Source organism: Oncorhynchus clarkii, chromosome 16 (assembly GCF_045791955.1).
Source record: "Oncorhynchus clarkii lewisi isolate Uvic-CL-2024 chromosome 16, UVic_Ocla_1.0, whole genome shotgun sequence".
NCBI classification, from domain to species: domain Eukaryota; kingdom Metazoa; phylum Chordata; class Actinopteri; order Salmoniformes; family Salmonidae; genus Oncorhynchus; species Oncorhynchus clarkii.
Genome location: NC_092162.1, coordinates 66,701,179 through 66,714,436, shown reverse-complemented (window position 1 = coordinate 66,714,436; position 13,258 = coordinate 66,701,179). Strand labels below are relative to the sequence as shown.

The window sequence follows — 13,258 nt, the reverse complement described above, 5'->3', positions numbered from 1 at the left end:
GCAGTGGCATTAAGGCCGACATGTGGTTGTCTCTCTCCTCGGTATCTGACAGGAAGTGCAGTGACATTAAGGCCGACATGTGGTTGTCTCTCTCCTCTGTATCTGGCAGGAAGTGCAGTGACATTAAGGCCGACATGTGGTTGTCTCTCTCCTCGGTATCTGACAGGAAGTGCAGTGGAATTAAGGCCGACGTGATTGTTTCATTTTATTCTATCAACACTTTGTGCAGTGGAATTGGGAGCTGATGAAATAACGCCCACTCTTTTGTTCAATCTGAGACATTTCTGACTCCCCCCCCCCCCCCTCTCTCTCTCCCTTCTCCCCTCTCTCTTCTCTGTCAGATGGGAAGGTGTACGCGCTGGGAGGGATGGCAGCTGACACTACGCCCCAGGCGCTAGTAAGGGTCTACGAGCCGGAGAAGGACCAATGGCAGGCCTTGACCTCCATGCCCACACCTCGCTACGGAGCCACCTCCTTCCTGAGAGGCAACAAGATTTACGTGCTGGGTAGGTCACGCCCCCATCCCCCCACACCCACATCCCTGTCCCTACTGTCCAATGTCCCCACTGTGTCACTCTGGTCATATCTGACCTACGGCCACACACTCCACATGTACACTCTATCGTACCGCACACACACACACACACTCTCTCTCTCTAGCTAAGAGGTCTGGGGAGGGCTCCCTCTCATGGTCTACACAACAGTCTGGGTCTTCACTCACTCACTCAGAGAGAGAGAGAGAGAGAGAGAGAGAGAGAGAGAGAGAGAGAGAGAGAGCGAGAGAGAGAGACAGACAGACAGACAGACAGACAGACATGTCCTTCACTTCAGTAGATCTGTTCTCTGAGTCCCGGATCAAACATGATCCATCTGATTATTAATACTTCACGAGAACAGATGAAATTCATAGGCAATCATTCACATTCATTCCCTGGTACCTGCACTGCAGCTGTGGCCTACAGCCTTCACTGAATAGGAGTGGAGACACATACCCAAATATATGACCGTGTAGGGGAAAAACATATTTCAAAAGTTGTGTTCTTATGAATATTCATGAGTGAAGTCCATCGCCAGCAGGACACTATAACCTCGTACTTTATCTCTGCGGCTGGTGCATCTATCTGGCGTTTCCGTATTACTGGCTACCTGCTGGTCTCCAGTCACAGAGATAAATGGCTTGCTAGCTAGCAGGCTTATGCTGCAGAATCACATGACAGGGATTAACTGAGGGATGAGGGTAATTATTTTATTCATGTTGTTTGTTACACAACTGGAGGTACAGTAGTCTATCAGGGTCAAACTAAATGCTACTGCTTCCAAAACTAAATCTAAATCTGCCTGGAGAAGTGTTCTGTACACTGAGCACCACACCGGACTTCTTCCCATCAATATCAGTTTCTCCCTTCTGGAAGTGTGGGGAAAGGATCCTCTGTTCAAAACATGTACAGAAGTAACAGCTTGATGCACTTGTTCCTATTTTCAGTGCGATTGAGAAACTCTATGATTTAATGTAAAACAAACATTTTACTGTACAGGCAGGATAATATCGCTGCTCAAGCTTTAGTATGCCAGATACTTGACGTGAATAGAACTGTCATAAAATGTAAATGGTTTTTTAGAATGATATTGCTTGCGAATGGGATTGTATTTCAGCCTGTCAGACTGTTTGTTCCTCACACAGCCAAGTGCATAAGCCACGGGAATAAGCACCCCTGAAAAATCTGAATAAAAAATATATATTAATAAGAAATGTATTTTTGTTTTGAACAAAATGTTTTTCACATGGGCCTTTACTAGTGTTGGGAGACTGATATAGACTTCTGTAGCTCAGGCAACAACATCAAAATTCAGCATCTCTGCTTTGGCAAGAAAATGTAGTTGTATAATTAAGAACAGAATCTTGCAGGATTCAATAGTTGGAATTGTAAGAGTTGTTGCTCTGTTCCTTTCTCTGTGATGTCATTCTAATGGAATCCAGAAAGAACAAAACCCTGTTCCTTTCTCTGTGATGTCATTCTAATGGAATCCAGAAAGAACAAAACCCTGTTCCTTTCTCTGTGATGTCATTCTAATGGAATCCAGAAAGAACAAAACCCTGTTCCTTTCTCTGTGATGTCATTCTAATGGAATCCAGAAAGAACAAAACCCTGTTCCTTTCTCAGTGATGTCATTCTAATGGAATCCAGAAAGAACAAAACCCTGTTCCTTTCTCTGTGATGTCATTCTAATGGAATCCAGAAAGAACAAAACCCTGTTCCTTTCTCTGTGATGTCATTCTCATGGAATCCAGAAAGAACAAAACCCTGTTCCTTTCTCTGTGATGTCATTCTAAAGGAATTCAGAAAGAACAAAACCCTGTTCCTTTCTCTGTGATGTCATTCTCATGGAATCCAGAAAGAACAAAACCCTGTTCCTTTCTCTGTGATGTCATTCTCATGGAATCCAGAAAGAACAAAACCCTGTTCCTTTCTCTGTGATGTCATTCTCATGGAATCCAGAAAGAACAAAACCCTGTTCCTTTCTCTGTGATGTCATTCTAATGGAATCCAGATAGAACAAAACCTTGTTCCTTTCTCTGTGATGTCATTCTCATGGAATCCAGAAAGAACAAAACCCTGTTCCTTTCTCTGTGATGTCATTCTAATGGAATCCAGAAAGAACAAAACCCTGTTCCTTTCTCTGTGATGTCATTCTAATGGAATCCAGAAAGAACAAAACCCTGTTCCTTTCTCTGTGATGTCATTCTAATGGAATCCAGAAATAACAAAACCCTGTTCCTTTCTCTGTGATGTCATTCTCATGGAATCCAGAAAGAACAAAACCCTGTTCCTTTCTCTGTGATGTCATTCTAATGGAATCCAGAAAGAACACAACCCTGTTCCTTTCTCTGTGATGTCATTCTAATGGAATCCAGAAAGAACAAAACCCTGTTCCTTTCTCTGTGATGTCATTCTAATGGAATCCAGAAAGAACAAAACCCTGTTCCTTTCTCTGTGATGTCATTCTAATGGAATCCAGAAAGAACAAAACCCTGTCCTGAAATATTTACATCAAAAAGTGCAAAGTTATGGGTAAACTTTGTTTTGTGCAGTATTAATATACCATCCTTACAAACCACTTAATGTAAATGTACATTGCTGAATTGTACATAGACCGGTCATCTAGGTTTATACCTGTAGACTTTCCATCAGTTGTACATTACAGTAATTGAGTACGTTGAGACATGAAGTGGTTTGTGATGATGTGACTCAGTTGGTAATGCATGGTGCCTGCAATGCTGTGCTTGTGGGTTCCTTACCCACGGGGGGGGGGGGGGGGGGGGGGCAGTATGAAAATGTATTCAGTCACTACTGTAAAATACTCTGGATAAGAGTGTCTACTAAAAGGAATTAAAAGACAGACCATTTCAATGAAGCAGGTATTTTTATATTCCACAAGTATTATCAGATGAACTGTTTTGTTACGATAACTATCAGACACAAGTTATAAATGCTGCTAAATGTAAATAATCAAATATATTGAAATAAAATGTTTTCAGAAAAGTAGTTCAGTGTCAGCTGACCGATACAGACATCCTCAGTGCAGGACTGTTTTGTCCTGCGTTTTACCCAACGAGTATTGCTGAGTGACACATTTTTATTTGTATTTATTTAACTAGGCATGTCAGTTAAGATCAAATTGTTATTTACATTGATGACCTAGGAGAACTGAACTAACTGCCTTCTTCAGGGGCAGAACGGCAGATTTTTTACCTTGTCAGCTCGGGGTTTCGATCGAGCAACCTTTCGGTTACTGGCCCAATGCTCTAACCACTAGGCTACCTGCCGCCCCGTGAATAACCAAAATGTTTGTAATTTTTCGGGTAGTTAAGCAACTAATTTACTGACATCGGTTCAATTATTTGAATTCCATTTTCTTCGTTTTTTTTTTTTTCGTGAGCTCAATGCGCACATTGCACAGTTTCTCTAGAGATCAATCTGATCCAGCCTGAACTGTGCGATGTAGTTTAACACGTAAAACATGCTAATTAACTACAATGACCACAATCCATTGCGCATCTACTTGTCCGGTCTGCTTCTTTTACTCCTGTTATGGAAGAGACAAGAATTCTTGATGCTGAGGGGATACAGAGAGCAGCTGTTGCGTGGCGGCGTATCTCTACCTGAAAATACATGATCTTAGTGATTGATAGTTGGTATTCAGCAGTCATGAAAGTATGTCTTATTTACTTTGAAGAACTACTAAAATAGTGACTTTGTCAGACAGCATAGGCAGCAGCTCTATAGAGATGAAATGATGACTTGGAATAAAATAATGAAGTCATCAAATAAAACAAAGGTAATATAATTGCTCAGCACTACTGACAAGGCTACGTCGCCAAGTGGATAAACCATCCCTGCCCTCCATTCTATTGGTGAATGTTCAATCACTGGACACGCTCTTTTCAAGACTATCCTATCAACGTGATCTGAAGAACTGTCATATCCTGTTTCTCAGAGTCGTGGGTGATCGATGACATGGAAAATATAAATCTAGCTGCTGTTTTTACAAAAAAAAATGTTTACCCCCTTTTGCTCCCCAATTTTCGTGATATCCAATGGCGATCCAATTACGTGTGGGATGAAACACAGTTCAACTGTTGACCGGCAGTCAGCCTGCAGGTGCACGGCCCGCCACAAGGAGTCGCTAGAGTGCGATGAGCCAAGTAAAGCCCCCCCCCCCCCCCCGGCCAAACTCTCCCCTAACCCGGACGACGCTGGGCCAATTGTGCGCCACCCTATGGGACGCCCGGTCACGGCCAGTTGTGACACAGCCTGGGATCAAACCCGGGTCTGTAATGACGCCTCAAGCGCTGTGATGCAGTGCCTTAGGGCCTCCCGAGTGGTGCCATGGTCTATCTAGCTGCTACTGATAAGAGGAGGATTTGTTCAGTCAACCACCTGCATGAACACAGAAATTGGTTTATAGAACAGCACATGAATAGAACAAGGAAATGAGTTATAAGAAAAACACAAACATTAAAATTCCCATTACATTATCATGGATTACAAAGGAAAACTCAGCCACGAGCTGCCCAGTGAAGCGAGCCTACCAGATGAGCAAAATGCCTAACAGATGAGCAAAATGCCTACCAGATGAGCAAAATGCCTTCTATGCTGTTCCGGCACCAGTTGTTCCGAACGACTGTGTGATCGCGCTCTCCGTAGAGCTAAAGGTAAGACCTTTAAACAGGTTAACATTCAGACAGATAACAAGGATGGATACTCAGAACATGCGCTGACCAGCTGGCAGGTGTCTTCACTGACATTTTTAACCTCTCTCTGACTCAGTTTGTAATACCTACATGTTTCAAGCAGACCACTATAGTCCCTGTGCCCAAGAACGCCAAGGTAATCTGTCTGAATGACTATGGCCCCATAGCACTCTCATTTGTAGCCATGAAATGCTTTGAAAGGCTGGTCATGACTCACATCAACACCAACATCCCAGACACCCTGGACCCACTCTAATTCACATGCCCCCCCCCCCCCCCCCCCCCCCCAGCAGATCCACAGTGACGCAATCTATTGTATTCCACACTGCTCTTTCCCACTTGGACAAAAGGAACACCCACATGAGAATGCTGTTCACTGGACTACAGCTCAGCGTTCAACACCGCAGAGCCCTCCAAGCTCATCACTAAGCTAAGGACCTTGAGACTAAACACCTCCCTCTGAAACTGGATCTTGGACTTCCTGACGGGTCGACCCCAGGTGGGGCGGATAGGTAACAACACGTCCGCCACGCTGACCCTCAACACAGGGGCCCCTCAGGAGTGCATGCTTAGTCCCTTACTGTACTTACTGTACCTTACTGTACTTACTGTACCTTACTGTACTTACTGTACCTTACTGTACCTTACTGTACCTTAATTTACCTTAATGTACTTACTGTACCTTACTGTACCTTACTATACTTACTGTACCTTACTGTACTTACTGTACATACTGTACCTTACTGTACTTACTGTACCTTACTATACTTACTGTACCTTACTGTACTTACTGTACATACTGTACCTTACTGTACTTACTGTACCTTACTGTACCTTACTATAATTTCCGTACCTTACTGTACTTACTGTACTTACTGTACCTTACTGTACTTACTGTACCTTACTGTACTTACTGTACCTTACTGTACTTACTGTTACTGTACCTTACTGTACTTACTGTACCTTACTGTACTTACTGTACTTACTGTACCTTACTGTACTTACTGTACCTTACTGTACCTTAATTTAACTTACTGTACCTTACTGTACTTACTGTACCTTACTGTACTTACTGTACATACTGTACCTTACTGTACCTTACTGTAACTTACTGTACTTACTGTACCTTACTGTACGTACTGTACCTTACTGTACTTACTGTACTTACTATACCTTACTGTACTTACTGTACCTTACTGTACCTTACTGTACTTACTGTACCTTACTGTACCTTACTGTACTTACTGTGCTTACTGTACCTTACTGTACCTTACTGTGCTTACTGTACCTTACTGTACCTTACTGTACCTTACTGTACTTACTGTACCTTACTGTACCTTGCTGTGCTTACCCTACCTTACTGTACCTTACTGTGCCTTACTGTACCTTACTGTACTTACTGTACCTTACTGTACTTACTGTGCTTACTCTACCTTACTGTGCTTACTGTACCTTACTGTACCTTACTGTACTTACTATACCTTACTGTACCTTACTGTACCTTAGCCCCTGTACTCCCAACACAGTCATGAAGAGGGTACGGCTATCTTGACTGGCTGCGTCTCCGCTTGGTATGGCAACTGATTGGCATTCGACCGTAAGGCGCTACAGAGGGTAGTACATATCTGGGGCCGAGTTGCCCTCCATACAGAACCTCGATACCAGGCAATGTCAAAGACAAAAATTATCAAAGACTCCAGCCATCCAAGTCATAGACTGTTCTCTCTGCTACCGCACGACAAGTGGCAAGAGTTCACAAATCTTGCTGCTGTGATGGCACACTGTGGTATTTCACCCAGTAGATATGGGAGTATATCAAAATTGGATTTGTTTTCAAATTCTTTGTGGATCTTTGTAATCTGAGGGAAATATGTGTCTGTAATATGGTCATACATTGGGCAGGAGGTTAGGAAGTGCAGCTCAGTTTCCACTTCATTATGTGGGCAGTGAGCACATAGCCTGTCTTCGAATTCTTTGTGGATCTGTGTAATCTGAGGGAAATATGTCTCTCTCTCTCTTTCTCTCTCTCTCTCTCTCTCTCTCTCTCTCTCTCTCTCTCTCTCTCTGTCTCTCTCTGTCTCTCTCTGTCTCTCTCTGTCTCTCTCTCTATCTCTCTCTCTATCTCTCTTTCTCTCTCTCTCTCTCTCTCTCTCTCTGTCTCTCTCTGTCTCTCTCTCTATCTCTCTCTCTCTCTCTCTCTCTCTCTCTCTCTGTCTCTCTCTCTCTATCTCTCTCTCTCTCTCTCTCTCTCTCTCTCAAATTCAAGCTGCTTTATTGGCATGAAAAACATTGTGTCAATATTTCCAAAGCAACAATGTATACAATATACATTGTAACAAAATGATAAACGATCGCAAATAATAATATAAAATGGTTTGAAATAATAATACAAAATTAAATACAAAAATAATAACAATAAAATGGTCACAGTCAATAGTAGAAATGTAATAATTATAAAAATCTAAATATGGAAAATTAAACTATAACTAACTTATACAATGGTCATCTTCTCCATTATATCAGTACTACAACTACTATCATCATTACCACTACTACCACCACCATCATTAAACTGCTATCATTACCATTACCACCCATACCACTACTACTACTACCACCACCACCACTAAACTGCTATAATTACCATTACCACCCATACCACTACTACTACTACCACCACCACCACTAAACTGCTATAATTACCATTACCACCCATACCACTACTACTACTACCACCACCACCACTAAACTGCTATAATTACCATTACCACCCATACCACTACTACTACTACCACCACCACCACTAAACTGCTATCATTACCATTACCACCCATACCACTACTATTTGGAATGATAAACAACAATAGTAATAACAATAATAGTAATAATAAGTAAGTTACTGTTTAATATACAGATGTTATTATTCAGTGTCCCTCAGGCTATGGCAGGAAAATACATATTTGGCTGCAAGAGGAGCCATTGATCCTTCGCCCATGAGTGCTTTTAGTTTTTCCTCTGGGTTTAATAAGTCCAAATTTGGAATAAATGTAGTCATTTCTGTGAATAACGAATCTCTTTGTGAGGAATATTTATCACAGTAAAGGAGAAAGTGCATCTCTGTCTCTACCTCCTCTGTCATGCAGTGACCACATACACGCTCCTCTTTGGGTAGCCATGTCTTTTTATGTCTGCCAGTTTCTATTGCCAGTTGGTGGTCATTCAGCCTGTACTTGGTAAGGATCTGTCTCTGCTTCATATCTCTGACAGAGTAGAGATAATCAGCCAATTCATATTCTCTGTTTAGGGTCAGATAGCAATTTAGTCGGCTTTGGGATTTTGTTTCGTTTTTCCAATGTTGTAAATATGAGTCCTTTGATTGGTTCATGATTTTGTTTATTGGAATTCTTTCTTTTGAAGCAGTGCTGGTGTCAGCTTAGTTGGTGAGGTCCAACACCAGCTGACTGAGAGGGCTCGTTTCTGGGCTCAGCTCTTGGGTTTGAAGTGCTTTAAATTGCAGACTTGAATTTAGATGTAGCCAAAATGTTAATGATCTTTTCTATATTTTCATTATTACTGGAAAACGGTCCAATTCTGCCCTACATGCATTAGTTGGTGTATTTCTCTGGACTTTCATCTAGAATTTTCCGACAGAATTCTGCATGTAGGGCTTCAATTGGATGTTTGGCCCACATTTTATTGAATGGCCCCCAAACCTCACTTCCATAAAGAGCTATTGGTAGGATTACACTGTCAAATATTTGGGTCCAAATTCTAATTGGGATGTTGATTTTTTACAATAGGGCTACTCTACAAGGAGGGGTGTCCAAATATGTGGTGTTTACCTCCTGCATCAGTGTAGTCAGGCTCAGAACCTGTTCTTGCATTGAAATCTCTACAAAGAAGCACTTTGCCCTGTGCCTGAAATGTAATGATTTCTGTCTGGAGATTGTCAAAAAACTGATCATCATAATATGATGAATCTGAAGGAGGAGCATAAGCTGCACATATGTATACATCATTGTCACAATAGATTGTACCTTTGTTAAGTTTTAGCCAAATGTGAGTGGTACCTTTTTTCATTTCATTCAGTGCTAAGTCCTGCTTATGCAGGAGTGTGTGAAAACCTTGTGAAGACTTACAGAAAACGTTTGACCTCTGTCATTGCCAACAAAGGGTATATAACAAAGTATTGAGATAAACTTTTGTTATTGACCAAATACTTATTTTCCACCATAATTTGCAAATACATTCAATAAAATCCTACAATGTGATTTTCTGGATTTTTTTTTCTCATTTTGTCTGTCATAGTTGAAGTGTACCTATGATGAAAATTACAGGCCTCTCATCTTTTTAAGTGGGAGAACTTGCACAATTAGTGGCTGACTAAATACTTTTTTGCCCCACTGTACATACATTACATACATACACTCCATGACATATAATTATTATTATAATACCGGTGTCAATAAAATTAAGAAGAACAAATTAATAAGAATGGAATAAGATTGCACATAAAATAACATGCGTGTGTGCATGTGTGAATTAAAGGATCTGTCTAGCTTAGTAGTCTGCATATTAGTTGCAGTAGTTGGCGCACCTCTCTAATCTCTGATAGTTCTAGGTGTCTTCTGTCAGAGGTTACCTCAGCATATGTAGGCTGATGATCTGACTGATACATGGTGTATGTATGTATGTATGTATGTGTATATATATATATATATATATATATATATATATATATATATATTATTTTGGTTTTTTTCAATGTACTTTACTCAAACCAGACTGCATCATGTGGTGTACTTCTCTGAAGGACAGTGTTCTGTACGACCCTGGAGTAGTGGTCAGAGCTGTGTTGTGATGGGCCAGGTCTAGTAGAGCTGTGTTGTGATGGGCCAGGTCTAGTAGAGCTGTGTTGTGATGGAACAGGTCTAGTAGAGCTGTGTTGTGATGGAACAGGTCTAGTAGAGCTGTGTTGTGATGGAACGGGTCTAGTAGAGCTGTGTTGTGATGGAACAGGTCCAGTAGAGCTGTGTTGTGATGGGCCAGGTCTAGTAGAGCTGTGTTGTGATGGGACGGGTCTAGTAGAGCTGTGTTGTGATGGGCCAGGTCCAGTAGAGCTGTGTTGTGATGGCCAGGTCCAGTAGAGCTGTGTTGTGATGGGCCAGGTCTAGTAGAGCTGTGTTGTGATGGGACGGGTCTAGTAGAGCTGTGTTGTGATGGGACGGGTCTAGTCGTGCTGTCCTGAGGCGGGTCTGGTCTGGTAAATCTGTGCTGTGTTGGGCCTGGTCTAGTAGAGCTGTGTTGTGATGGGCCAGGTCTAGTAGAGCTGTGTTGTGATGGGACGGGTCTAGTCGTGCTGTCCTGAGGCGGGTCTGGTCTGGTAAATCTGTGCTGTGTTGGGCCTGGTCTAGTAGAGCTGTGTTGTGATGGGCCAGGTCTAGTAGAGCTGTGTTGTGATGGAACAGGTCTAGTCGTGCTGTGTTGTGATGGGACGGGTCTAGTCGTGCTGTCCTGAGGCGGGTCTGGTCTGGTAAATCTGTGCTGTGTTGGGCCTGGTCTAGTAGAGCTGTGCTGTAATAAACCGTGTCTGGCTCTTTTCTCCTGGGGATGGTGGAGGTACTGTTATTTCAGAATGTGGTACGGGGGACCTCTGTTGCTGGGGTGATGGGTGTGTGGGTCCCTGCCAAGTGTTGCAACTTTTAGGTCCTTGGCAAAGGTTCTGATACTGTCCTGATCAAGATGTACATTATCGTATAAGTGTTGACATGTCAGAGTGGGGTGTTGATCTGTTCTGATGTTGAGCAGTGAGGCACAGTCCACAGTGATCTGTTGATTTATTTTGTCGATCAACTTTCCTGGGAAGTATTTTCTTGGTAGGAGGGTGGACACAACTATATTGGTTGTTGGGAACATAGCCTGTGCCCGTTCTGCCACTCTTCTCACTGCCCCAGATACATTTTCACCTTTGGCATGAAGGTCGTTTGTGCCAGTGTGGATGATGATGTTGTCAGGGGTGTCAATCCTGGTCTGACTGAGTAGCTGCATTGCAGACCTGGATAGCTGCATTTGCAGACCTGGACTGGAGCAGACTGAGAGGCTGGTATTCTGACCTGGACTGGAGCAGACTGAGAGGCTGGTATTCTGACCTGGACTGGAGCAGACTGAGAGGCTGGTATTCTGACCTGGACTGGAGCAGACTGAGAGGCTGGTATTCTGACCTGGACTGGAGCAGACTGGGTGGCTGGTTGGCTGACCTGGGCTGGAGCAGACCTGGAGGCTGGTATTCTGACCTGGACTGGAGCAGACTGAGAGGCTGGTAGGTTGACCTGGGCTGGAGCAGACTGGGTGGCTGGTTGGCTGACCTGGGCTGGAGCAGGCAGGGTGGCTGGTATTCTGACCTGGACTGGAGCAGACTGAGAGGCTGGTAGGTTGACCTGGGCTGGAGCAGACTGAGAGGCTGGTAGGTTGACCTGGATTGGAGCAGACCTGGAGTCTGGTATTCTGACCTGGACTGGAGCAGACTGAGAGGCTGGTAGGTTGACCTGGGCTGGAGCAGACTGAGAGGCTGGTAGGTTGACCTGGGCTGGAGCAGACTGGGAGACTGGTATTCTGACCTGGACTGGAGCAGACTGAGAGGCTGGTAGGTTGACCTGGGCTGGAGCAGACTGGGTGGCTGGTTGGCTGACCTGGGCTGGAGCAGACCTGGAGGCTGGTATTCTGACCTGGACTGGAGCAGACTGAGAGGCTGGTAGGTTGACCTGGGCTGGAGCAGACTGGGTGGCTGGTTGGCTGACCTGGGCTGGAGCAGGCAGGGTGGCTGGTATTCTGACCTGGGCTGGAGCAGACTGGGAGACTGGTATTCTGACCTGGGCTGGAGCAGACTGAGAGGCTGGTAGGTTGACCTGGGCTGGAGCAGACTGGGTGGCTGGTTGGCTGACCTGGGCTGGAGCAGGCAGGGTGGCTGGTAGGTTGACCTGGGCTGGAGCAGACAGGGTGGCTGGTAGGTTGACCTGGGCTGGAGCACACTGTGCTGGAGCAGACTGGGAAGCAGGTAGGCTGACATGGGCTAGAGCAGACTGGGACGCTGGTTGGCTGACCTGGGCTGGAGCAGACTGGGACGCTGGTTGGCAGACATGGGCTAGAGCAGACTGGTAGGCTGGTTGGCTGATCTGGGCTGGAGCAGACTGGTAGGCTGGTGCAGTGTCATCCGGCTGTGTGGTGGAGGCCATGCTGGTCTCAAGTTCTGCTTGTGTTATGCCAAGCTGGTGGACATGTTCTCTAGATTCAGAGGACATAATGACTAGCTGCTGGTTGAGGGTGTCAATGTACCTCTCGCTATGTTCTAGCTCCTTTCTTGTTGTGCTCAGATGGTCTCTGAGGTCATCATTTGTCTGACTCAGTTTGGCCATTCTGCTTTCTAATTTAGCAATAGATGCTCTGCTCTCCTCCCTCAACTGTTTAATCTCTTCTTTTAGTTTCTGGACAGTGTCCTCCTCTTGAAGCTTGTTCTCTCTGAGTTCTATGATCTCTGCTTCGATTAGAGAGAGGGTGTTGTGGAAACGTTGCATAGCAGGTGTTCTTGGTGTTGTAGATATGTCCTTTGCTCTGTCTGCTGCAGGTGAGGTAGGTAGAGGGACATTGAGGGCTTCCTGCTGGGTCACAGAGACCGTTGGGGTCTGCTTTTCTCCATTTCCCTCCTTGACTTTTTCCTCAGTTTCTGAGATGATTTCATCTTCTGCTTTTAGGGTAGCAAACCTATTCTCAAAAGCCTGTAGGCTTGAATCATTGCCTTGTATCAATACAGTTCCATTATTATATAAGTTTACTGTTTGATATGTGTTGCTCTGGTCAGCTTCTTCAAAAATGCTGATCTGACATCCTTGGCTAATGCCCTTCTTTTTTGAGAAAGGAAATGGTTGCAAATAACCTTTTTCCACATGTGCCCTCGATTGGTATTAAAAATTAAATTTGCTCTCGTTTTGCAACTGGTAAGATCTGCAA

General features: G+C 44.0%; 1 protein-coding gene across 1 annotated transcript in view; it reads left to right on the top strand.

Moving 5' to 3' along the window:
* LOC139368942 (kelch domain-containing protein 8B-like) overlaps positions 1–13,258 on the top strand; it is a 162,789-nt gene that overhangs the window by 83,486 nt on the left and 66,045 nt on the right. The window contains exon 2 of the mRNA XM_071108448.1: positions 342–506. Coding sequence (XP_070964549.1) covers positions 342–506 — 165 coding nt within the window. The remainder of the gene's footprint in view (positions 1–341; positions 507–13,258) is intronic.